Here is a 27684-nt window from a genome sequence, read left to right as displayed (position 1 = left end):
AGGATCTTGTTACTAATAGAGATTCCTAGGCCTTGCCCCAGGTCTACTGATACAGAATCTGCATTTTAAGCAAAGACACAGAGGATTGCTTTGACATGTATAGAAATGCTAGTCTAAAGGCCACTGAGCAGCACCCCTAGGGGGCCCTGACTCTGTTTCTCCTGAATTCCTCCATGACTGCTTTAAGGGACACCCATGGGCACTTCCGTTGCTCTTTAGGCTTCGCCTTAAGAGAGTGCAGGAAAATGGCTGCACCAATGCCATCTTAAAATTCTGCCAGGCCCTGGGGAGTAAGATGACTCTGGGATTTGGGTTGTTGTGGCTTTTGTGTTAGTTACTGTGGTGACACCTGGATCCCGGGGTGCTTTTCCCAGAAGCCTGCATTCTTCATTGAAATTTCCACTCGCACAAGTTCCGGCGCCTGCTGACTGCGTCACAGTCACACTGTTGCCTAGCAATGGGGTAGCTGCTAATCCTCAGTGGGTGGGCTCCGCCAGAGTTGGTGCGCTACTTAGAGGGCCGACATGGGCACACCCAGGGGTTCCCTGGCCACCCCCAGGGCATCCATGAGCACCCCCAGGGGATCGCTGATGACCCCCAGGGCATCTGTGAGCATCCCCAGGGGATCCCTGACGACCCCCAGGGCATCCATGAGCACCCCCAGTGGATCCCTGATCGCTCTGGATGTGGAGACACCAAAGGAGTTGCAGCTACGGGTGACCCCGATGGACCTGAAGTTCGTGGACACGCAGGCGGGGAAGATGTACCGCCAGACACTGACGATCCAGAATTTGGGCCCCTGGAACCAGAAGATCCGGTTTCTGGACCCAGTCAAGCCACAGGTAACACACCCAGGCCCCCAGCAGGGCCTCAGGAGGACTGAGGCTCTGAGTCCCCCCCCCCCCCCCCCCCCCCGCCGAGAAAGAGGCCAGAGGCCAGGATTGGGTTTCCTGGAAACCAGGAATTGAGGTATCCATATATATGTGTGCTTGCTCACCTATTGGTTTTGTTTTCTTTTTTGATTATCCTTTTTACTTAGTGTTGGGACACAGGGTGGGGCAATTTGAACTAGATCCTTCCCATTTTCCCATTATGGGACTGGAAAGAAGGGAAGGGAGTTAATATCAGTCTCTGATTAGCAGAGAATGCCACAAGATTCTATAAAATTATGACGTCAAACCTTTGAACTTTGAAGACCCCGATTACAGCACTGCATGCATTATAAGATAGTGGGAAGGTTTATTATTCACATTTTAACAAATATTTGTTGAGTAATACTATGTAATACGCAGGAGGTTTGAGAAATGCAAGATGGACATAGCCCTGTTCTTATAGGACTTAGAAATTCACAATGTCAGTAAAGATCTAATTCTCAGCAAAATTAATGTTCTGTGAACCTGTCTTCATCCTCTAATGGTAACCTAAACATTGACAATTTCAATACTATCACACTGTTATTTTAGAGCATGGGTATGAATGGATGGTTATTAGTTTACCAGTATCACTTTTTTTATCAGGGAGGCTTGATATAGGAAAAGTGATAATATCTTTTTTTTTTTTTCTGAAGTGAGAAGCAGGGAGGCGGAGAGACAGACTCTCGCATGCTCCAGTCGGAGATCCACCCTGCATACCCACTAAGGGCAATACTATGCCCATCTGGGGTGTTTCTCCATTGCAACCGAGCCATTCCAGTGCCTGAGGTGGAGGCCATAGGGCCATCCTCAGTGCCCTGCCCAACTTTGTTCCAATGGAGCCTTGGCTGAGTGAGGGGAAGAGAGAGATAAAAAGGAGAGGAGGAAGGATGGAGAAGCAGATGGGTGCTTCTCCTATGTTTCCTGGACAGGAATCAATTGCGTGGTTCCATACACCAGGCCCACGCCATACCACGGAATCAACTGGCCAGGGCCAAGAATATTTGATATGTAAGTGACAAATAACTGTATCTATCATGGTATATTCCTAATGATGAATAGTATTGAATTCAGCTGGACTTACATGTACAGAAATGGAAAAGTGTTTATAATTATATTGTTGTAAAGTAACCAGGGAGTTCAAAAGAGACACCAAGGTCACAGAAGAAATTTTAGAAGGAGCTTGATTTTAATTTTTTTATAAATAAATTTTTATTAATGTTAATGGGATGACATCAATAAATCAGTGTATATATTTCCAAACAAAACATGTCCAGGTTATCTTGTCATTCAATTATGTTGCATACCCATCACCCAAAGTCAGTTTGTCCTCCCATCACCTTCTATCTAGTTTTCTTTGTGCCCCTCCCCCTCCCTCTTCCCTCTCCCTCCTTCCCTCCTGCACACCCCCTCCTTCCTACCCCTGGTAACCACCACACTCTTGTCCATGTCTCTTAGTCTCGTTTTTATATCCCACCAATGTATAGAATCATGCAGTTCTTGTTTTTTTCGGATTTACTTATTTCACTTCGTATAATGTTATCAAGATCCCACCATTTTGTTGTAAATGATCCATTGTCTTCATTTCTTATGGCTGAGTAGTATTCCATAGTGTATATGTGCCACATCTCCTTTATCCAGTCTTCTATTGAAGGGCTTTTTGGTTGTTTCCATATCTTGACCACTGTGAACCATGCTGCAATGAACATGGGACTACTTGTGTCTTTATTTATCAATGTTTCTGAGTTTTGGGGGTATATACCCAGTAGAGGGATTGCTGGGTCATAAGGACTTCTATTTTCAATTTTTTGAGCAACCACCATACTTTCTCCATAACGCTTTTACTACTTTACATTCCCACCAACAGTGAATGAGGGTTCCTTTTTCTCCACAGCCTCTCCAACATTTGCTATTACCTGTCTTGTTGACAATAGCTAATCTAACAGGTGTGAGGTGGTATCTCATTGAAATTTTGATTTGCATTTCTCTAATAACTAATGAAGATGAGCATCTCTTCATATATCTGTTGTCCATTTGTGTTTCTTCCTGGGAGAAATGTCTGTTCATGTCCTCTTCCCATTTTTTCATTGGATTGTTTGTTGTTGAGTTTTATGAGTTCTTTGTATATTTTGGATATTAGGCCCTTATCTGAACTGTTGTTTGAAAATATCATTTCCCATTTAGTGGCTGTCTATTTTGTTGTCAGTTTCTCTTGGCTGAGCAAAAACTTTTTAGTCTGATGTAGTCCCATTAATTTATCTTTGCCTTTACTTCTCTTGCCTTTGGGGTCAAATTTATAAAATGCTCTTTAAAACCCAGGTCCATGAGTTTAGTACCTATGTCTTCTTCTATGTACTTTATTGTTTCAGGTCTTATATTCAGGTCCTTGATCCATTTTGAATTAATTTTAGTACAATGGGACAAGCTGTAGTCAAGTTTCATTCTTTTGCATGTGGCTTTCCAGTTTTCCCAGCACCATTTGTTGAAGAGGCTTTTTTTTCTTCATTTTGTGTTGTTGGCCCCTTTATCAAAAATTATTTGACCATATATATGTGGTTTTATTTCTGGACTTTCTATTCTGTTCCATTGGTCTGAGTGTCTATTTTTCTGCCAATACCATGCTGTTTTGACTGTCGTGGCCCTATAATATAGTTTGAAGTCAGGTATTATAATGCCCCCAGCTTCATTCTTTTTCCTTAGGATTGCTTTGGCTAATCGGGGTTTTGTATAGTTCCATATAAATCTGATGATTTTTTGTTCCATTTCTTTAAAAAATGTCATAGGAATTTTGATGGAAATTGCATTAAATTTATAAATTGCTTTGGGTAATATGGCCATTTTGATTATATTTATTCTTCCTATCCAAGAACAAGGAATATTTTTCCATCTCATCGTATCTTTTTCGATTTCCTTTAACAATGCTTTGTAGTTTTCGTTATATAGGTCCTTTACATTCTTTGTTATGTTTATTCCTAGGTATTTTATTTTTTTTTTTGTTGCAATCATGAAGGGGATTATTTTTTTCAGTTCATTTTCTAATATTTCATTGTTGGCATATAGAAAGTCTATGGACTTTTGTATGTTAATTTTGTATCCTGTGACCTTACTGTATTGGTTTGTTGTTTCTTGTAATCTTTTTGTGGATTCTTTGGGGTTTTCGATGTATAGTATCATATAATCTGCCAAAAGTGATACCTTTACTTCTTCTTTTCTGATATGGATACCTTTTATTTCCTTTTTTTTTTTCTGGTATCTTTCCGAAGCTGGAAATGGGGAGAGACAGTCAGACAGACTCCTGCATGCGCCCGACCAGGATCCACCCGGCACGCCCACCAGGGGGCGATGCTCTGCTCACCAGGGGGCGAAGCTCTGCCCCTCCGGGGCATCGCTCTATTGCGACCAGAGCCACTCTAGCACCTGGGGCAGAGGCCAATGAGCCATCCCCAGTGCCTGGGCCATCTTTGCTCCAATGGAGCCTGTCTGCGGGAGGGAAAGAGAGAGACAGAAAGGAAGGAGAGGGAGAGGGGTGGAGAAGCAGATGGGCGCTTCTCCTGTGTGCCCTGGCCGGGAATCAAACCCGGGACCCCTTGCACGCCAGGCCGATGCTCTACCACTGAGCCAACCGGCCAGGGCCTGGATGCCTTTTATCTCTTTTTCTTGTCTGATTGCTCTGGCCAGAACTTCTAGCACCATGTTAAATAAGAGTGGACAACCCTGTCTTTTTCCTGATTTAAGGTGGAAAGTCCTCAGTTTTATGCCATTTAATATGATGTTGGCTGATGGTTTATCATATATGGCCTTTATCATTTTGAGATATTTTCCTTCTATACCCATTTTGTTGAGTGTCTTAAACATAAAGTTATGTTGTATTTTATGGAATGCCTTTTCTGCATCTATTGATAAGATCATGTCGTTTTTGTTCTTTGTTTTGTTGACATGGTGTATTACGTTAACTGTTTTACGTATGTTGAACCATCCCTGAGATTCTGGGATGAATCCCACTTGATTATGGTGTCTTATTTTTTTAATATGTTGTTGTATTCGATTTGCCAGTATTTTGTTTACTATTTTAGCATCTGTATTTATTAGAGGTATTGGTGTGTAGTTTTCATTTTTTGTGCTGTCCTTTCAGGTTTCGGTATGAAGGTTATGTTGGCCTCATAAAATGTGTTTGCAAGTATTGCTTCTTCAATTTTTGGAAGACTTTGAGTAGAATAGGAACCAAGTCTTCTTTGAATGTTTGATTGAATTCACTAGTATAACCGTCTGGGCCTGGACTTTTATTTTTGGGGAAGTTTTTAATAGTTTTTTCTATTTCCTCCCTGCTAATTGGTCTGTTTAGGCTTTCTGCTTCTTGACTCAGTCTAGAAGGTTATATTATTCTAGGAATTTATCCATTTCTTATAGATTGTTGAATTTAGTGGCATATAGGTTTTCGTAGTATTATACAATAATTCCTTTTATATCTATGATGTCTGTGGTGATCTCTCCTCTTTCATTTTGGATTTTATTTATTTGAGTCCTGTGCCTTTTTTCCTTGGTGAGTCTTGCCAAAGGTTTGTCAATTTTGTTGATCTTTTCAAAGAACCAGCTCCTTATTTTATTAATTTTTTCTATAGTTTTTCTGTTCTCTATTTCATTTATTTCTGCTCTGATTTTTATTATGTCCTTTCTTTGGCTGGTTTTGGGTTGTCTTTGTTCTTCTTTTTCTAGTTCCTTAAGGTGTGAAGTTAAGTGGTTCACTTGGGCTCTCTCTTGTTTGTTCATATAGGCCTGAAGTGATATGAACTTCCCTCTTATTTCTGCTTTTGCTGCATTTGATAGATTCTGATATGTTGTATTGTCATTTTCATTTGTCTGTATATATCTTTTGATCTCTGTGCTTCTTCTTTGATCCATTCATTTTTTAAAAGTATGTTGTTTAGTTTCCACATTTTTGTGGGTTTTTTCCCTTCTTTTTTGCAGTTGAATTCTAGTTTCAAGGCTTTATGATTAGAAAATATGCTTGGTACAATTTCAATTTTTCTGAATTTGCTGATGTTATTTTTGTGGCCCAATATATGGTCAATTCTTGAGAATGTTCCATGTACACTAGAGAAAAATGTATACTCTGTTGCTTTGGAGTGAAGTGTCCTGTAGATATCTATCATATCCAGGTGCTCTAGTGTTTTGTTTAAGGCCAATATATCTTTATTGATTCTCTGTTGAGATGACCGATCTAGAGCCGTCAGCCGTGTATTGAGGTCTCCAAGTATGATTATATTTTTGTCAGTTTTTCTTTTTAGGTCAATAGTAGCTGTCTTATATATTTTGGTGCTCCTTGGTTTGGTGCATATATATTAAGGATTGTTATGTCTTCTTGATTCAGTGTCCCCTTAATCATTATGAAGTGACCATTTTTGTCTCTGAGTACTTTTTCTGTCCTGTAGTCAGCATTATTAGATATGAGTATAGCTACACCTGCTTTTTTTTAAAAATTTATTTTCTTGGAGTACTGTTTTCCAGCCTTTCACTTTGAGTTTGCTTACATTCTTGTTGCTTAGATGTGTTTCTTGTAGGCAGCATACAGTTGGATTTTCTTTTTTAATTCATTCTGCTACTCTGTATCTTTTTATTGGTGAGTTTAATCCATTTACATGTAGTGTAATTATTGACACTTGTGTGTTCCCTATTGCTATTTTATAAATTGCTTTCTGTTAGTTTTGTATCTTGTTTGATTCTTCGCTTTTGTTTTTCTATCATTTGTTTTTGTTTGTTTGTATTCTATACTTCTTTCCTGTGTTGCTAACTTTTTAAAGTCATGTGCTTCTGTGGTGGTTTTTTTCAAGGGTGGTTACTATAAAGTAACGAAAAGGGTACCTACCATATTCATTGTAGTACCCTATCTTATGAGTGTTTCTGCACTTCGTCGTCCTTTGCTACTATTAATCTCCGTCCTCTCCCCTTTTTTGTGTGTTTGTTGTCACAGTTTAAATTTGGATTTATTGTGTTCTTGGTGGAGCTTTTACTTGTGGTCTTGTTTTGTTTTGTTCTTTGAATCTGGTTGGAAAACCCCCTTTAGTATTTCCTGGAGTGGGGGTTTTCTGATGATAAATTTCCTCATCTTTTCTGTATTTGTGAATGTTTTTATTTCTCCTTCATATTTGAAGGATAGCTTTGATGGGTATAGTATTCTTGGCTGAAAGTTCCTCTCTTTCAGGGCTTTAAATATTGGGGTCCACTCTCTTCTAGCTTTTAGAGTTTCTGCTGAGAAATCTGATGATAATCTAATAGGCCTTCCTTTATATGTTGTATTCTTCTTTTCCCTGGCTGCCTTGAGAATTTTTTCTTTGTCGTTGGTTTATGCCATTTTCATTATGATGTGCCTTTGAGTAGGTTTGTTGTGGTTAAGAAAACTCAGTGTTCTGTTTTCTTCTTGAATTTGAGGCTTTAGTTCTTTCCACAGGCTTGGGAAATTCTCATCTATTATTTGTTTGAATATATTCTCCATTCCATTTTCTCTCTCTTCTCCCTCTGATACACCTGTTATTCTTATGTTATTCTTTTTGATGGAGTCAGACAATTCCTGTAGGGTTTTCTCATTTTTTTTTTTAATTTTTGAGTCTCTCTCTTCTTCTCTCTGTTGTGCCTGAAGTTGCTTGTCTTCTGTGTCACTAATCCTACCTTCTATCTGGCCTGTTCAATTAGCTAAGCTTGTTATCTCATTTTTCAGTTCATAAATTGAGTTTTTCATCTCTGTTTGATTTGTTTTTATAGTTTCAATTTCCTTGGTAATATATTCTTTGTTTTTGTTGAGTTGTTTTCTGAGTTCCCTAAATTGCCTTTCTATGTTTTCTTGTATATCTCTGAGTATTTTTAGGATTTCTATTTTAAATATTTTAAATTCTTTGTCATTTAGCTCCAAGGTTTCTAATATATTAATTTTTTCTCCATAGATTTTTCCACATCTATCCGTGCTACTTTTCTATCTTTTGTATCCATGATATTCAATTTCCTTTTTCTTTTTTTTTTTTTTTTTTTTTTTGTATTTTTCTGAAGCTGGAAACGTGGAGAGACAGTCAGACAGACTCCCGCATGCACCTGACCAGGATCCACCCGGATGCCCACCAGGGGCGACGCTCTGCCCACCAGGGGGCGATGCTCTGCCCCTTCGGGGTATCGCTCTGCCGCGACCAGAGCCACTCTAGCGCCTGGGGCAGAGGCCACAGAGCCATCCCCAGCGCCCGGGCCATCTTTGCTCCAATGGAGCCTTGGCTGCGGGAGGGGAAGAGAGAGACAGAGAGGAAGAAGGGGGGTGTAGAAGCAAATGGGCACTTCTCCTATTTGCCCTGGCCGGGAATTGAACCCGGGTCTCCCGCATGCCAGGCTGACGCTCTACCGCTGAGCCAACTGGCCAGGGCCCGATTTCCTTTTTCTTAATGGCATCTGAGGGTGGTCTTGTTGATAGCACTAATGAAAATTAATAAAGAATAAAAAGTAAAAAAAAAGTAAAAATATGGAAAAAAAAATAATTTATTATTTACCCCCCTTTTCTTTCTTCTCTTCCCCTCCTCTCCCCTCCTCCTTAGTAAAATATCATGATGAACTGTGTATTATATTAATATAAATGGAACAAAAACTGCCTATAATGGAGGGTCTGAGTTGGGGCGAAGTGTTCAAGGGGAAAAAAAGGAAGTAGGGACCCACAAAATGCAAAAAAGGAAAAAATTTGGGTCAGGTATAAAATGGTTTGCTTGTAAGTGATGGTTGACTAAGAGATATAATTAGAGGGTAAGAGGGAAACAGGAAAAAGGAAAAAAATAACTATTATATTAAGTGGAACAAAAACTAAATAGAATGGAGATCCTGGGTTGGGAGGAATGCTAATGAATTAAAAAGCGAAGTAGAAAGCAACCAAAATGCCACAACAAACCCCCAAAAAACTTAAGTCTCAAATTAAATAATTTGTTCGTGATTGAGGATTGAATGAGAGGAAAAGTAAAAGAAGAAAAGAAGAAGCTAATAGAGGGAGAAATAAGAAAAAGGGGAAAAGGAAAAGACAAAAAAAGAAAGAAAACAAAAAGAGAGAGAGAGTTAAGTGTTTTGGAGTGTAACCCTCATGGAGAGTAAGGAAGAAGAAAAGAAATAAAATGTAACACTTATGGGTAGTGTAGTTCAAGAAGAGGAAAGAATAAGACGGGCAGAGAATGAAAGGACCAAGGTGGAGGAAATAGAAATAATAACAATAAAGGCAAGAAGATGAAAGTAACAAAAAAATAGTGGAACAAGTTATAAAGTCTGTGGATTTTTCTTGATTTTGAGAGGTTAACTTCCTCTTCCTTTTTCTTTCCTCTCACTCTTCCTGGTCGGTGACCCTGTACCCCAAGCTCTGCCCCTATGGCACGCTTAGGTAGAGATTTGCAGTTGATGGGACTCTACGGCGATGTCATATATTAGGCTTCAGTCTCGTTGGTAGTCAAGGCTTGTTAGCGTTTGCAGGCTCTGACAATGAGAGAGTATGTTTTCCTGGAGCCTCTCTCCTTGTCTCTCTAGAAGGAGCTTTATTTCTGGCAACATTCACGGGTCATATCAAACCCAAATCATGCAGCCATGAACACAGTTCTTAGGCTGCTTTTAAAGACAAAAGCACATACTGGTTGGGGGAAAAGAAGGGGGAGCATGGTACAAAAGTCATTAATCTTACTAAAAAGCTCGTTGAATTTTGCTGTCGTGTTACAACATTTATCTATAGGATTTATCAAAAGGAAAAAACATTTCTACACACTAAGACCATAAGATAACACAGTAGTGAAAAATGTTTTACATATCTGGCAAAGACATTCCCAAATATTCTAAGATCTACATCCTATCCCTGTTGCCACAATAGTGGAAAATGTTTAGTTTAGGATAAGCAGAGAAGCTAAGGAAGTTATTTTTGCTAAGAGTGTTGGGCTTAGCTTATTAGGAAGTTTAAAGCTAGCCCCCAATTGCTTAGTTTACAAGTTTTGCACATGCAAAGAATTTTAAAATGTTTATTATTAGAAAGCATATAAAATATAGTTTGTCCATAAAGTCATGATGCACTTTTGACTGGTCACAAAAAAGCAACAGAAGATGAGAGAAATGTGAAATCTGCACCAAATGAAAGGAAAGCTCTCCCAGTTTCATACCTATTCAGGGCAGTTCGATGTGGGCTCATGCACAGATTTTTTAGAACTCCTTAGATAGCTATCCCGTATAGCCTCTACAGACTCGTCACTGACTGATGGCCTACCAGAACGGGGTTTCTCCACCAAACTGCCGGTTTCCTTCAACTGCTTATCCCACCAAGTAATGTTATTCCTATGTGGTGGTGCTTCTTTATAAACGTGCCGATATTCATGTTGCTCTTTGGTCATGGATTCAAATTTAGTGAGCTACAGAACACACTGAACTTTCCTCTGTACCGTCCACATCTTGACTGGCATGGCTGTGGGCTGCTCCGCTGTATACATGGTGTTACGTCATCATCTGTGCATGTGCACATGCTGCCACATCATCCTACAGAAACTGGGAGGGTTTTCCTTTTATTTGGTGCAGATTTCACATTTCTATCGTCTTTTGTTGCTTTCCTGTGACCACTCAAAAATGCACCATGACTTTACGGACACACTGTATATGTTGATTACTTTTTCATATGTGCTTTCACTGAGGGGCTGCTGCTAATTGAGTAACCCTTTGCTCAAGGTAGCGACCTTCTGCTCAAGTCAGTGACCATGTGGTCATGTCGGGACCTTGTGCTTTAGCTGGTGAGCCAGCGCTCATGCCTGTGACCTTGAGGACTCGAACTTGAGTCCTCAGTGTCCCAGTCTGATGTTCTATCCCCTGCACCGCTGCCTGGTCAAGCCATTATAAGACTTTAATAAACAGAATGGCCCACCATTTTCTGCCTACACAATTCTTTTACCATCCGCCTGAATCTAATGGGGACCTGAATGGGAATGGCAACAGCCCCTGGCCTTACAACATGTTTTAACAATAGTAATGTGGTTATTTTGTAATAGTACATCAAAGCAGGCTATTCATTGATCATTAAATAAAAGTTTCTGATTCTTTCAAATGCTATATAATTAGGGAAAGATTTAGTATTTCCCTACCTTGCTTACATATTTACTGAACAATTGATTGTATATATTAAAGTATTTTTTTTTAATCCTCAAACTGGCAGTAATCCCAGATGTGAGAATATTCTATTTTTTGTATGTCTCCTGGTTTTTATGCAGACAGAGCAGTGATATAGTTTCTTTTAATTTGGTTTGAACTTAGAGTTAAATAGAAAAATTATTTAAACCACAGGTCTTGACATTGACAAGAGAATGGCTAAGCAGGCTTATTAGTTAGAGACCAAAGCCATGAGCCCATTACACTGTGAACTTTTATTTGGTGCAAGATGATGATATGCACTCCAGAGCCTTCATGGGTATACTGGGAAGTAGGGAAGAGAGAAATCAGCAACAAATGGATTAACTGTCATGTAAGAAAAAAGAAAAGGTGCTAGTGAGCATTGTTATCACCAGTTTATGATTACTTAGAAAATAATTCTAACACATGATAGTACTTGTTTTCTATCCTGACTCAAGATCCTGCATTGTCTATACAGTGAATACCAACTAGGGGGCATAAGAAGTTACGCATACCATCTACTGTGGTAGTAGTTGCTGGTAGTAAATGAAGAAGACACACTTTTGACAACACAATCCTGACTCATGTGCCCTCTGGATTAGTCAGGCCAGTCATACTTTTAATTGTTCCCTTACTCCCATGGCCCAGGCATTTTCTTTTTTTTTTTTTACCTGTGTTTTCATTCCTTCTCCTGCAAGAATCACCCCTTTCCAATCCACCCATTTTTGATAGGCAATGTGAGTTCTCATTTTCTCTAACAAATCTTCTCATCTCCAAATTATTTCTTCCCTATTGGATGCCAATTGCATTTATAGACATTTATTATAGTTTGGGTTTGTATGCCTGTGACTCCCAGTAAATCTTTATTTTACCTTAATAGTCAGTTCAGAAGGTCCTAAGAGCAAGGAGATGCCTTACACACCTTTGCAGAACACTCAAAGTACTGAGCTACTGGTAGTTTGACCATAAGTATATGTTGATGAAGCCTTTCTTTCCCTTCTTGGAAATACAGCTTCATTCATGGCAAGAAGTCAAACCTGATGGGTGGACTGCCAACACCCAAAGGCCATATGGGGAATGATGCATTGTTTTCTAACTGTTTTGGAATTGCAAAGGTGTTGAGATTTGGAATGTGGTAGTTAGAGGTATCAGAATCATTGTTGCTGGATGTATGAGGCTTTCAGACCAGTGTTTATTAACAGATCACTCCAGTGCTGTATATCCTTCATGGCTGTAAAGCACTGCTTAGACTCAACCTGGCACTGAAAGCCCTGAATATTTCATTTCAACAGCACCTCTACTGCTGCTGATTACAGCTCTTTGTCCAGCGACGCTAGCTTATTAGCTGTCTGCAGAAAGATTATTTTGCTTATTCTTTTCTCTGCTTGTATCTGACATATTCCTTCCCCCTCAAGGGGCACCTTTCTTGCTTTTTTTCCACTTTTTACATCCATCTGTAAGCCTTGGCCAAATGCACTTCTTCCTAGCCCATACTAATCATGTTCTCTCGAGGATTTTTTTATTTATTGATGCATCACTCATATAATACTTAATTAGTCCCGGCCTACATTATTTAACTTTCAAGGGGAACATAGTCTGCTTCCTTAAAGAGATTATGTGTTTAAGAGAGAGACTCTGTCTAATTGTAGGGAAAACAGCTTAGAAGCAGATAGATGTGTGTTTTGAATCCTCACTGCCTGAGTGACCTTAGACATTAATTACACTCCAGAGCTCCCAGTTTTCACATCTCTATGCTGGGAGTCTTAACATCAGCCTTACAGAACTGTAAAAGTGCATGAGAGGTAGAATGTTTGACCTATTATACGTGCTCAACAGATAGCAGTTCTCTTTCTCTGTTAATTTTTTTCCAGATCTAGCAAATATTTGAAAAGAACGGAACTGTCTTTTTTTTCTCTTTGCCCTATTTTTTTTAATATTTCCTCCAAATTAAGAAGCCTGAGTTCTTATGTGGAGAGTAAGTATATAAAATGTGATATGTAAAAATAATAAAATAAAATGCTATATGCATGTGTGTATGTATATGTATATGCATGTATGTATTATGCTTGTGTGTATGATTAAGCAACATTTTTATTAGATTGCTCTTTCTTTTGCTCTATATTTAAATACTTCTCAGCATTTATATATTTGTTAACTGACTACATTGTCAGTTTCAATTATCATACTTTTAAAAGCATATCTGAAGGATCTAGAATCTGATTGGTACAAATATATTCATAAGTCTTTGCCTTTATGGCAGGAATATTGCCTATGTCCTGATATATCTCTTTTTTGTGATAGAGACAGAGAAAGGGACAGACAGGGACACACAGACAGGAAGGGAGAGAGATTAGAAGCATCAACTCCTTGTTGAGGCACCTTAGTTGTTTATTGACTGCTTTCTCATATGTGCCTTGACTGGGGGACTACAGCAGAACGAGTGACCCCTTGCTCAAGCCAGTGACCTTGGGTCCAAGCTGGTGAGCCTTGCTCAAACCAGATGAGCCTGCACTCAAGCCGGCAACCTCAGGGTCACAAACCTGGTTCCTCCGCGTCAGTCTGATGCTCTACCCACTGCGCCACTGCCTGGTCAGGTCTGGTATATCTCTAAATAATGTACACTCCTAACTACAGTTGCTCATATTTCTTTATTAAGAGTTAAGATGTGTAATTTGATTTTTTTTTTCCAACTGTAGTTCAACCTGAATATGACCAGTTTGGATAAAGAACTTGCTTCTGGTCTTCAGATGACAGCTGTAGTGGAATATCACCCTAATGTAGATGAAGACACTTTTGATCAACTAATAATTGTCGTGGGAAATAAAGCAATGGAAATCCCTCTTATTGGGTACGTATTCTTTATATATTATGCTGATATTTTGAGCACTCTTCAAATGAAAATTATGGTCAAAGTAATATTCTTTATATTCCCTCAGCAAAAGGGCTTGTTGTATCTATAGTTCTTTAAAACAAATGAAGAGTAGTTTGCTGAAATGTTTTATTATGATAACTTAAAAACATTTAACGAGTGCATGTATTCTTTATTTTTTTTTCATCTTACATCCTATTTTATTGTTTAATTTTATTTATTTTTTTATTTTTAGCCAGAGAGACAGGGACAGAGAAAGATAGAGAGAGGACCAGACAGGGACAGACAGGCAGGAAGGGGAGAGAAATGAGAAGCATCAATTCTATGTTGCAGCACCTAGGTTATTCATTGATTGCTTTCTCGTATGTGCCTTGGATGAGGGCTACAGCAGAGTGAGTAACTCCTTGCTCAAGCTAGTGTCCTTGGGCTCAAGCCAGTGACCTTAGGCTTCAAGCCAGCGACCTTTGGGCTCAAGCCAGGGACCATGAGGTCATGTTTATGATCCCAAGCTCAAGTCAGTAACCCTGCGCTCAAGCTAGTGAGCCCACACTCAAGCCTGAGCTCATGCTGGCAACCTTGGGGACTCAAACTTGAGTCCTCAGTGTCCCAATCTGACACTCTATCCAGTGTGACACCTCCTGGTCAGGCTCACATCCTATTTTATATCCCTCATATTTTTTGGTGCCATTAGACAGAAAGACTTAGCAAGGAAAGCTGTATTTTGTTTACTGGCAGCACAATTAATATTGAAACATTGTATTAATATGAATTTGGATTAGACGTGTGCCTTTTTATTTTTTCCCTTCTGCTTTTGCATTTTTATAAACTAATTTAGATCTGCAATTATTTTGGTTCTCTGTGCTGCTGAGAAGTTCTGATTTTACAAACCATCCCATTCTGCTCAGGAGTCAAGCAGTTGCTACATGTCAGGAAAAAGACAAGTTATGAACCTATTACAAATATTTAATTTACATTTTACATTTTTTAAGTAGGGTCATTTTAGGCCCATTCTGCACATTGACACACCTATGACTAGTATTCAGATTTGCTTGTTTATACTGTCTAAGAAGAAAACTGTCAAAGATGCTTCTGCCTTTGAAAATGAATTTTGTCTTATACCCATAATATGTCCTTTCTCATCAGAGGCCAAGCTGCTCACTAGAGTTACAACATAAAGACAATGCTGCCCCACTAAAATGTGATAAACAGAGCTGAGGGGAGATGTAGTGAGTGAGCTTGAGGCTACGTTTCTATTTTTAAAAAAATTTAGATGATTGAAGATTCACTTGCAATTATAAGAAATAATTCCTTGTGCGTTTTCTCCAGTTTCTCACAATGGAAACATTTTGCAAAACAATAGGATAATACCATAACTAGAAGATTTACACTGAATAGTCCACCTATTGTATTCAGATTGTCAGAGCTTTACTTAAACTTCTGTTTGTGTGTAAGCTTTTAAGTTCTATATAACTTTAATAACTGTATAGGATTTTGTATCCACCATGACAGTGAAGATACTGAGCAGTTCCAATACCACAAGGATCCCTCCTGTTACTTTTTATAATAAGGCCCCACCTCCATTCTGCCTTTCAAGCATCATTTCTAAACTGGAAACCAAATGCAATCCTCTATTTCTAATTTTTTTTTCATCTCAAATATGTTATATAACTTTTTGGGTTTGACTTATTTTTCACAGAAAAATTCCCTGGAGATGCAACCAAGTTGTTGAATATATCAATAATTGCTTCTTTTTATAATATTTTATTCGTTTTCTTAATTACTTTTTAATTTATTGAGTGGGCATGGTTCTCCAAACCATACAGGGTTTAAGTGTACAACTCAATATAAAACCATCTATACACTACATCATGCCCCACCCCTCCAGGCAGAGTCCCAACCAGCATCCTCCCCCTTTGCCTTCCTCCCCCTACCTCCACCCTCTTTTCCCTCTGGTTGTCTGTATCTGTATGTTATGTATGTATGTTTTTTGGCTAATTTCTTCACTTTCTTTGATTCCGTCCCCTCCTCCCCCTTCCCTCTGACAGCTGTCCAACTGTTTCATGTGTCAATGCCTCAGTTTCTATTTTGTTCCTCAGTTTACTGTGTTCATTAGATTCTACATATAAATGAGATCATATAGTATTTGTCTTTCTGTGCCTGGCTTATTTCACTTAGTGTAATAATTTCTAGGTCCATCCATGCAGGCACAAAAGGTAAGATTTCTTTCTTTCTTTCTTTCTTTCTTTTTTTTTTTTGTATTTTTCTGAAGTTGGAAACGGGGAGGCAGTCAGACTCCTGCATGTGCCCGACTGGGATCCACCCAGCATGCCCACCAGGGGGCGATGCTCTGCCCATCTGGGGCATCGCTTTGTTGCAACCAGAGCCATTCTAGTGCCTGAGGCAGAGGCCACAGAGCCATCCTCGGCGCCCGGGCCAACTTTTGCTCCAATGGAGCCTTTGCTGCAGGAGGGGAAGAAAGAGACAGAGAGGAAGGAGAGCGGGAGGGGTGGAGAAGCAGATGGGCGCTTCTCCTGTGTGCCCTGGCCGGGAATCAAACCCGGGACTCCTGCACTCCAGGCTTACGCTCTACCACTGAGCCAACCGGCCAGGGCCTATTTCTTTCTTTTTTTATGGCTGCATAGTATTCCATTGTGTAAATGTACCACAGCTTTTCCATCCACTTGTCCAATGATGGACACCTGGATTGTTTCCAGATCTTGGCTATTGGAAATAATGCTGCAATGGACATGGGGGTGTATATCTTCTTTTGAATTAGGGTATTGAAATTCTTAGGATATATTTCTAAAAGTGGGATAGTTAGGTCAAAGGGGAGATCTATTTTTAATGTTTTTGAAGAAACTCCATACTGTTTTCCAAATTGCCTTCTTTTTATTTTTGAGTACTAGGCCATGCTATGTGTATACCACAGTTTTACCATTGACCAGTTGAAGGGTTTCAGGGCTGATTCCAATTTTTGACTATTACAAACAAAGCTGCTATAAATATTTCTGTACAAGTTTTATGTGAAAATAAATTTTTATTTTTTTCTTCTTTCCCAAGTGAGAGGAGAGAGATAGAGATACAGACTACTGCATGCACCCTGACAGAAAATCTGATGAGAACCCCCATCTGGGGCCAATGCTATACCCATATGGGGCCATAATTGCAGCTGAGCTATTTTTAGCACCTGAGGCATTGGCTCCATGGAACCATCCTCAATGCACAGAGCTGGTGCAGTTGAACCAATCGAGCCATAGATGCTGGAGGAGAAGAGACAAAGAGAGAACGGGGAGGGGGAGGAACAGAAAAGAAGATGGTCACTTCTCCTGTGTGTATTGACAAGGAATTGAACCTGGGACATTCAAATGCCAGGCCGATGCTCTACTACTGAGCCAAATGGCCAGGGCCAATTTTCATTTTTATATACCAGGACATATGGTAGTTGTATCACATCTTTTTTTTCTATTTAATCAGATTTAGTATCAGCCAAACTTTTTTTTTTGTATTTTTATGAAGTTAGAAGCAGGGAGGCAGTCAGACAGACTCCTGCATGTGCCTGACCGGAATCCACCCGGTATGCCCACCAGGGGGTGATACTCTGCCCATCTGCGGTATTGCTCTGTTGCAGCTGGAGCTATTCTAGCACCTGAGGTGGAGGCTATGGAGCTGTCCTCAGCACCCAGGCCAACTTTGCTCCAATGGAGCCTCGGCTGCGGGAGGGGAAGAGAGAGACAGAGAGGAAGGAGAGGGGGAGGGGTGGAGAAGCAGATGGGCGCTTCTGTGTGCCCTGACCGGGAATTGAACCCAGGACTTCCACACGCCAGGCCAACACTCTACCACTGAGTCAACCGGCCAGGGCCAAGCCAAATTATTTTACTTTGTTAAGGTCAGTTCTATACTTTTTGAGGAAGGTCAAAAGAATGTACTTTATAGGTTTAGATGGAGAATCCAAAGCAGAGTTCCAAATGTGTTTTAAGGAACAACAATATTGAGACATGGGTAGCCTCTCAAAATAAGTACTTGGGAGGATATACCATGTTCTTAGATGCATAAATTCTGATTTTTTTTGTTAAAAATGTGTCTCATTGTCTTGGTTTCATATCTTGATTTCACAATTTCTTTTACCGACAAGTATGACACCAGTAGACCCAGAAAGAAGCTGAAATGTTTTTTAAGAAGTTAAAAGTTTATTTATATGTCTTCTGTAGGTTTAACCACAGGATTATAATTGTGAAAATTCATTATGTTATCCTGTTTTGTGCTCTCCTAGGTTGATTCCAAACTGTCAGTTGGAAATTGTGCCAGAAGTTAATTTTGGCATTTTGGTTGCCAATAGTAAAGTACACTCTAAAGAGATTCGTATTGTTAACCGTGGCAAGGCTCCAGGTAAATACTTTGTCATATACATTAGCTTACACTTTTGGAAGAAAGTTGGTACTATTTGAAAAATATACCTTGTATAATTAATGGAGTTTCTGATTTCTTCCTCCTACCCCTGGCCAAATGTCTAACTCTTGAAAGCTCAACACTGAAGGCCCTTAAATAGAATAACTGTAAAAGATTTAGTATCAGCCAAACTATTTTTTTTGTATTTTTCCTATCAGTTATTCTGAAAAGATAGGCAGTTACTCAGAAAAGATGAATCCACATATTATGATTTTGATTAACATAACTTAACTCTCAGATGACTAGGTGGGGTTATGGAATTGACATAGTCTTTAGAGTCATCCAGAGATAGGATCAGGGCATAGTGACTTACTAGCTGTGTGATCTGTCACAAGTATCTTTAAAGACTCTGACCTTGAGATTTCTCATTTATAAACTATGGCTAATAAAATGTACTGTGGTTGGTTATGTATGTCTTAAGGTTGTAATATGGTACTTATCATAGGCACTCAATAAATATCTGTGGTTTTTTTTTTCTATTGTATTCAACTTTAAATTTACACGATGGTCTCTAGAAGTCTCATTAACTTTTTGTCGAAACAATAAATGCTTCTCTCTTCACCAGACTGGATTATTTCTGGAGATTCTTGCTGAGACCTAAGAGTTTACATAAAGGCATGTGTGAATGTGCTTATGCACACTCTTCACTGATGGTATACCTTAGGTATAAAATCACTTATTGCTTCATTCTCATTGGATGCTCAGCATCTGAGGTGGCAGGGCTATCATTTCTACTAAGCTGAAATGAGGACAGGCATCACCCAGGGAAGACATTTTTCTCTGAGACTGCTTATTGGATATATAAAACAGGTCCTTTTTTTTTTTTTTTTTTTTTTTTTTTTTTTTTTTTGTATTTTTCTGAAGCTGGAAACCGGGAGAGACAGTCAGACAGACTCCCGCATGCGCCCGACCGGGATCCACCCGGCACGCCCACCAGGGGCGACGCTCTGCCCACCAGGGGGCGATGTTCTGCCCTTCTGGGGCGTCGCTCTGCCGCAACCAGAGCCACTCTAGCGCCTGGGGCAGAGGCCAAGGAGCCATCCCCAGCGCCCGGGCCATCTTTGCTCCAATGGAGCCTTGGCTGCAGGAGAGGAAGAGAGAGACAGAGAGGAAGGAGGGGCGGGGGTGGAGAAGCAAATGGGCGCTTCTCCTGTGTGCCCTGGCCGGGAATCGAACCCAGGTCCCCCGCATGCCAGGCCGACGCTCTACCGCTGAGCCAATCGGCCAGGGCTAAAACAGGTCTTAAATCCAAACCTGTCTTAACTAGGTGAGGATGTTCTCTGGAGTGTTTGATTGAGCAATGGGAATTATTAAGACAAAAGCAATCTGTCATTTTACTGTTTTTTTTTTCCTGGGATATAAACAAATAAAATTGATACTTGTTTCTCATTGCATGATGCTTATTTTACTTTCTGTGCTTTGGTTTTTAAGTGATTGAATTTCTGGTGACTATGGGAATGTAGAATTTTAGGCTCATTTGTGGTCTGACTCTGATATTAAGAATACAGTCTCTCATGGAAAGTGATTGTGGGAGGTATGATCCTTTAGACTCTCTGGTTATATTTTAGAGCAGTGATATATGATTGAGGGAATTTTATTTTTATTATTTTACTTTCCAAAATCTCTTAACAGTTGTCCATAACAAATCCTTCAAACTTTTGATCATATCCTCTCTTTATTCTAAAATCTCACCAAATTGTAGTTTTATTAGATAAGATGCTTTCTGTAAGTAAAAAATAGGTCAATGGTTTATTTTAATTGAATATTTAATATATTTTTACTTAATAAAATAAATAAAATTAAGCTTCAGACCTGAGTCCATATATTTTAGGAAAAGTTATCCACATTGGTTTTTAGTATTATATTAATATTTTATGTGTGCATATTATTTGTATTGAATACTACATTTGGTAAATTATGATTGAGAACTAAGAAATGTTAATTACTATTACTTTAACAAACAAAAAAAATGTTATCAATGAAACACCATCTCTTAGTGTTGATTTTGCCCCTCATTCTTAGAATTGAATAATGCTGTGCTTTTCACCATTACCAAAATTGATAGTATGTTTTATATTCACAGCAAGTGCCTATAAAGTGTCATAAAGTCTTTATTACCTACAAGTACAATATGTAAATATTCATGAGAAAAACATTGTATTTTCATGAAGAAAAACACTTATGCAGAAAATAGATTCAGCAACCAAAGATGATTTTAATAAATTTTTAAAAAAGGATTTTATGTGACAAATACTATATAATTTTAGAGTCAAAGATCAAATGTTTACAAATTTATATGTATACTTAAGAGGATATAAAAAGCTGTACTCAGCAGGTTCATGATTTTGTACAGCATTGTTTACTGTCTTGGATATTGTCACTTTGGTTATTATCGTTGATTTTGTAAACCCCAAAATTTGTCTATATAATGACTTTATGGTGTTTTATCGTTATAGTACATTATGAAGTGTCCCTCCATGAATTTTGCCGAATGTCATTTGAACATTTTCTTTTCTCACCCTTTATAAAAATATTTCCAAAGTTCACTTCTGACTACAAAGTAACACTTATCTTTTCATTTTGAAAAGGCATACTTTACTCTTTAAAATGCCTCTGCTATTAGTACATTGTGAGCTGATGACCTCTATGTTCTTTCTTACAATTTTATTCTCAGTTATCTTTGAAGATTTGAAGGAAAAAAACATTGTTATTTTAGCTTGCCTTGAAGTGCAATCATTTCCCTCTCCCCGTCAGTTTTCTTGAATATTTGAGTACATTTTTTTCTATTAACAGTGTTATGATATAGAACAGTCTTTAAAGTCCCTGGTGTGATCTTGACATACCATTTCTGGGTTTGAACAGCTACCTGAGAAGTCATCATCCTTTATGTTTATTTGAGTCGTTTGGCACAAAATATATGACCTTTTTCTTGCTCTTAATGCCCACTTTCCCCTTTTCCCTGATCATCAGCATCATCTCTTCATTTCACTGTCTAGAAATGAGGAAATTTGCTAAATTGTGCCCAACTCATGTGTGGTCCTCGGGATCCTCTCTAAGTATCTAGAGAAGCACCCACTAATTCTCAGTGCATGTTTTTTTCTTACTTGGAAACTGATGCCATGGAATCTCAATATACTTTTCATGCATAATACCATGCTGGACATATAGCAGACATTCAATAAACCCTTGTTTAATTGATTTGGCTCAATGATCTCTAATAGTTTTGGTAAAGAAACATTAAGCTTTCAATGAAAGGTGATTCAAAAGCAAGCCATTTAATCACATATGTGCATTCTGAAAGTCCTCAAACTTAGTCATTTGGAGACAGCTAGAGAGTGATACACCTATGGTACGTTTAGACCTAAGGAAACTTAAAGGAAAAAATAAACAAACATAGCAAATAACAATGACCTTGGATATGTAACTCTTGATTTTCAGTAGCATCCTATAAAACTACAGACTGTTTCCTTGTATTTTGGAAGAATAATGGCAAGGTACAATGAATATTTCATGTCCTGCCCCATGTCTAAGCTGCTTTTCTAGAGAAAGTAGAGCAGTTTGATTAAAACAAAAATACAAGCCCTGGCCAGTTGGCTCAATGGTAGAGTGTCAGCCCAGCATGTAGATGTCCCATGTTTGATTCCCAGTCAGGGCACACAGGAGAAGCAACAATCTGCTTCTTCACCCCTCTTCTCCCTCTTCTCTCTCTCTCTCTCTCTCTCTCTCTCTCTTTTTTTCTCTCTCTCTCTTCCTTTCCCGCAGTCATAGCTTAATTGGTTCGAGGGTATCAGCCCTGGGTGCTGAGGATGGAGCCTCTGCCTCAGGTGCTAAAAATAGCTTGGTTGTGAGCATGGCCCCAGATGGGCAGAGCATCAGCCCTAGATGGGGGTTGCCGGGTGAATCCCAGTCCAAATGAGTGTGGAAGTCTGTCTCTCTATCTCCCCTCCTCTCACTTGAAAAAGAAGAAAAAAAAAAAAACCATACAAGTTTGTGCAAAAAACCCTTCATTTCAGGTACAGCTGTGGGCATTCTCACATCCTATGTGTTTCCTAAGTCTTATCAGTGGACAAGTCCATGTGTTTATTTTACATGGATTATTAACAGCATTTGACACAGTTGGCCACTTTCATGTTCTTGAAAAAACAAACAAACAAATTTTGGCTCCTATAACCCCTGACTGTCCTGTATAATAGCTCAGGTCCTGGTGTGAGGTCTTCCAGGGCCCAAACCTTGGTTATAGCATTCACTGGCTGGGGAGCCCTAGGCAAGGAGTTTACACTTCCTGAACATGCACTGCCTCACTTGTACATTAGAGAAACAGTGCCTGCCCTTTACAATTGTGGTGCTGATGAATAAAGCTTAGCATACTCTCTGACATATATGAAGTCTTCAATAAATATTCACTCTTTTTTTGTGACAGAGACAGAGAGAGTCAGAGAGAGAGAGACAGATAGAGACAGACAGACAGGAAGGGAGAGAGATGAGAAGCATCAATTCTTCATTGCCGCACCTTAGTTGTTCATTGATTGCTTTCTCATATGTGCCTTGACTGGAGGGTTACAGCAGACAGAGTGACCCCTTGCTCGAGCCAGCGACCTTGGGCTCAAGCTGGTGAGCTTTTGCTCAAACCAGATGAGCCTCTGCTCAAGCTGGCGACCTCAGGGTCTCGAACCTGGTTTCTCTGCATCCCAGTCCAATGCTCTATCCACTGCGCCACCGCCTGGTCAGGCAATAAATATTCACTCTTGATGTTAGAATTATTCTTTTTCTACTGCCTCCCTCCTCTTCAATTCTCTTTTTTTATTTATTTTTTTTTAAATTTTATTCATTTTAGAGAGGAGAGAGAAAGACGGGTGAGAGAGAGAGAGAGAGAGAGAGAGAGAGAGAGAGAGAGAGACGGGGGGAGGAGCTGGAGGCATCAACTCCCATATGTGCCTTGACCAGGCAAGCCCAGGGTTTCGAACCGGCGACCTCAGCACTTCCAGGTTGACGCTTTATCCACTGCGCCACCACAGGTCAGGCTCTTCAATTCTCTTTTGTACCATTCTTTTGGTACATTAAATTTGAGTGTTCCTTAGAATTTATCACGAACCCTCGGGTTTCCTAGGCCAACGTTTTTGTCCTAGACAATCACTTCCATTCCTGTCACTTCTCTGAAATCTGTACAATACTTTGTGTTTCCTTCAGGTTTCTCAGACTTAACATGTCTAAAACTAAACTTCTCAGCTTCTGCCCAAAACTTGTCCTTTTTTCTTTTTCATTGAATGTCACCACCATGTATTTGGGAAAGTCAGAAACTTGGCAAAATCTTTGAGACCTCTCTTTTCTTCACTTTCTACCCTCTGGTCAATTATTAAATCCTGTTTATTTACTTCCTGATTATGTTAATAATTCTACTTTTACTAAGTCCCATTGCTACTTCTCTGTAGCAGGCCATCATCTTCTCTTACCTGGTAATTACACCAACCTAACTCATTTCTCTGAAGTCTCCTTGTATCTCCAGTTCATTCTCCACAATTAGCCAGTGCCTTATCTGAAAAGCAATGAAAATTTGATGACAAAATTTCATCTGTAATGTTCTTCCTTCAGTGATATTCTTCTCTTAGGATGATATCCTTGTTCCTATTGATAGCAATTAAAACACAACAGTCACATATTTCATGATTACTAATGGTATAGTTATATATGACATAGCAGTGTTTATGTACCTACTGTTGAAATATATTTGGAAGACTAAACAATTTTATTTTGGTTTTAGGGTTGTTCCTGAATAGGCTTTTGAAACATTACTGAAACATTTGTCAAATAATTGTACATTGAAGTGGTTACAATATAGAAACTATTACACTGACTCAGCCTTAACTGAACTCATGTAGTTCTCTTTTTCTGAAGAACTGAGTCAATAATAACTTACTTATTTGAAATGGGAATAATTGTACAAATGTTTATTTTATTTATTTATTGTTTTCTTTTTCTTTTCCAAGTAAGAGGAGGGGAGATAGACCCCTGCATGTGTCCCGACCAGGATCCACGTGGCAACCTCCATCTGGGGCCAATGCTTTGCCCATCTAGGGCCATGCTTGTAACCAAGCTATTTTTAGTGCCTGAGGTGGAGGCTCCATGGAGGAACCATCCTCAGTGTCCCAGCCAATGTGCTCGAACCAATCTAGCCATGGTTGTGGGTGGGGAAGAGAGAGAGAGAAAGAAGGAGGAGGGCTAATGGAAAAGCTGGAGAAGCAGATGGTCTCTTCTCCTGTGTGTCCTGACCAGGAATTGAACCTGGGACATCCACAAGCTGGGCCGATGCTCTACCACTGAGCGAACCGGCCAGAGCTATTTTTGTTTATTTTATAATAGAAAATAAACCTTAAATATTACACCATCAACACTTCCCTAAAATGATTGCATTAACGTGTTTTGCCAGTGTGGATTTGCCTTTTCCATCAGCTCATATTTTTACTTAACAAATTTTTGTCTTTTATATTTTCAGTACTTTTATCATGCTGATGTTAAATGAATAATTTTGGAAAATATCATCAAATGTAATTTAAAACCGGTGAATTGAAAATTTGCAAAGTTGTTTATGTTAGCAGTATGCTCATTTGTGTTAATATTGTAGAGTGATATTTACAAAACTTGTGACTGGGCATATTTTGAGCATAGCTTTGTGCTAGGTACTGTGTGGGGTGCCAGAACCGCAGAGATGAAAGGTAGCATCTGATCTCAAGGATTGTGTGCTCTAATGGAGGCACCAAACATAACCATAAATTATGATATAAATCATGTCTCCTTTCAGAGGAATAAATTTTTGTAGCCTCCTTCTCATATACTATTTGATTCTAGAAACTCATTCCTCTTGCCCTTTCCTTGTGTGAACGGCATTCCTTCATATATAGAGAAGTGGCAGTGGCCATGAGTCCTATGGTCAGAAACATCCTGGTGAAAATCCCACCTGAATTATTTAGTTACTAGCTATAGTAGTCAAATATTGCCATGTAACAAACCACCCAACAATACTATATCTTGAAAAGGCAATTATTTTATAACTTGTATGCAGATTGGCTGGAACCTGACTGATCTAAACTGAGCTCAGGTTGGTGGCTCTGCTTCAATCTGAGATACCTGGGGCTATTCTGTTACTCACTGCAGGTCTATGCTTCAGCTGTGTGACTATGCACCGTATTTGCTCATTCTGGGGCACAGGCCAAAGGGATGGCAGGTACTGAAGGGAAACATTTTTCATAGTAGAAGTACAAGGTAACATCTGGGGTTAGAGCCGACATTGTCACTTCTAGCTACATGCTATTGGCCAAAGAAAATCACGTGATCAAGGGATAGGAAAACATACTTTGTCCATTTTAGGGTAATGGTAAGGATACAGAGAAGGGTGAAGAATTGGGGTCAACCATTTAATCTATCACAATATCTGTGTATCTTTGAACAAAGTCATTCAACCTTTCTAAGTTTTTATCTCCTTATTCATCAATGGAGGTAATGATTGAAACTAAATCATATAATCATTATGAAGATTAAAAAGGATACCATATACAAAGCTCTTAGCATAAATATCTGAACACAGTATGTAGACAATATGTTTTAGCTATTGGCGAGGATTGAATCCTAACACTAGGCTCAAATATCTTTGGTGACTCAAGACTGAGACATACAATCATAGCTATAAGTGTTGGTTCTCAATAGACCTTATACTCTGTAATATTTGTCTCTCTCCTACTAAGAATGTGAATGTAATATTGTAAGGATCCAGATGTAAACCAACTGTTCTTGTTCTCCTTAGGTACATTTAAAACAGACTACCAGGGCCAATTACCCATTACCATTTCCCCATCTTCTGGCATTGTAAGTCCTAGGTCATCAACAATTGTTCAAGTAGATTTCTGTGCAGATGAGCCCAGGGTTGTAAATGAAGTGGCAAAGTGAGTATGTGCTATTGTTTTTAATTCTAATATGTTACTTAATACTCTCTTGCTTTTCTGTTTCACTCATCAGATATGCCTATTGTCTTTTTCTTTCTTTTTTTTTTTTCATTTTTTTTTTTTTTTTCATTTTTCTGAAGCTGGAAACAGGGAGAGACAGTCAGACAGACTCCCGCATGCGCCCGACCGGGATCCACCCGGCACGCCCACCAGGGGCGACGCTCTGCCCACCAGGGGGCGATGCTCTGCCCATCCTGGGCGTCGCCATGTTGCGACCAGAGCCACTCTAGCGCCTGAGGCAGAGGCCACAGAGCCATCCCCAGCGCCCGGGCCATCTCTGCTCCAATGGAGCCCCGGCTGTGGGAGGGGAAGAGAGAGACAGAGAGGAAAGCGCGGCGGAGGGGTGGAGAAGCAAATGGGCGCTTCTCCTGTGTGCCCTGGCCGGGAATCGAACCCGGGTCCTCCGCACGCTAGGCCAACGCTCTACCGCTGAGCCAACCGGCCAGGGCGCCTATTGTCTTTAAATGTAGATTAGCTTCTTGTTCTTTTAGTCAGCATTAATTCATTGAGTCTGTAATGTTTGCTAAGCACCAGGGATTCAAAAATGGGAAGAACCAGAGGATGGCATATGGTTATCCATAACAGAAGCTCTTAGTTTGGATTTTGTGGGGGTAAGGGAATGGATCAAGCAAGGGCTCCACTAAAGAGGTGATAGTTGAACCAAACACTTATTGGTGAGTATGGATGAGCCAGACACAGAGCAGTGTTGTAGTGGTGATTTAGGCTGTGTGTGTGTGTGTGTGTGTGTGTGTGTGTGTGTGTGTGTGTAGGGGAGGTGGGTGTTGGTAATAGGAGTGGGTTAGAAGAATGATTCCATGCAGAGCAAATAGAAGACTTGAACTCCAAGAGGTGAATAAATAATGTCACACACTGAGATCTGAGGAATGTAGAGGCAAAAAGATAGAGCTAAGGAGTGATATGATATTAGACCAGGAAAACAGAATGTGCCTCACAGCACAGTGTTATTTAATTCTGAATGTCTCAGTTGTTTTGTGGAATATGCCATCACTATAGTGGGGTACCTCCACTATTAAAGCAATGAAATGGAAAATATCAGAATGCAGTTTGCCTAGTAAGGGCAAATGTTGCTTTATAAAACTTTGTGTGTTTGTCTGTGCTTCCTACATTGTGATGTAAAAGATATTTCTTACTGAAAGTCACAGCCACAAAAAAAAATTGTTTGAGAAACAGTTGTGAGTCCTGATAGGATCATAGGTTTTCTTGTGAAGGCTGTTGAATCTCAGGAAGGTTTTAGGATGGACATGTCTAAATCAGTTTGCATTTTAGAAAGGTTATACTAATAGCAGTGTCCAAAACAAATTAG

At 39.4% G+C, this 27684-nt stretch overlaps 1 protein-coding gene across 1 annotated transcript in view; it reads left to right on the top strand.

Annotated features, from left to right (window-relative positions):
* The first annotated feature begins 566 nt into the window (after window positions 1-566).
* CFAP47 (cilia and flagella associated protein 47) overlaps window positions 567-27684 on the top strand; it is a 374219-nt gene continuing 347101 nt past the window's right edge. The window contains exons 1-4 of the mRNA XM_066250539.1: window positions 567-842; window positions 13748-13899; window positions 18191-18306; window positions 26162-26300. Of these exons, the coding sequence (XP_066106636.1) occupies window positions 567-842; window positions 13748-13899; window positions 18191-18306; window positions 26162-26300 (683 nt within the window). The remainder of the gene's footprint in view (window positions 843-13747; window positions 13900-18190; window positions 18307-26161; window positions 26301-27684) is intronic.

This window comes from Saccopteryx bilineata, chromosome X (genome assembly GCF_036850765.1).
Source record: "Saccopteryx bilineata isolate mSacBil1 chromosome X, mSacBil1_pri_phased_curated, whole genome shotgun sequence".
NCBI classification, from domain to species: Eukaryota; Metazoa; Chordata; class Mammalia; order Chiroptera; family Emballonuridae; genus Saccopteryx; species Saccopteryx bilineata.
The sequence above is the reverse complement of the archived record's forward strand: the minus strand, read 5'-3'. Positions and strand labels throughout refer to the sequence as shown.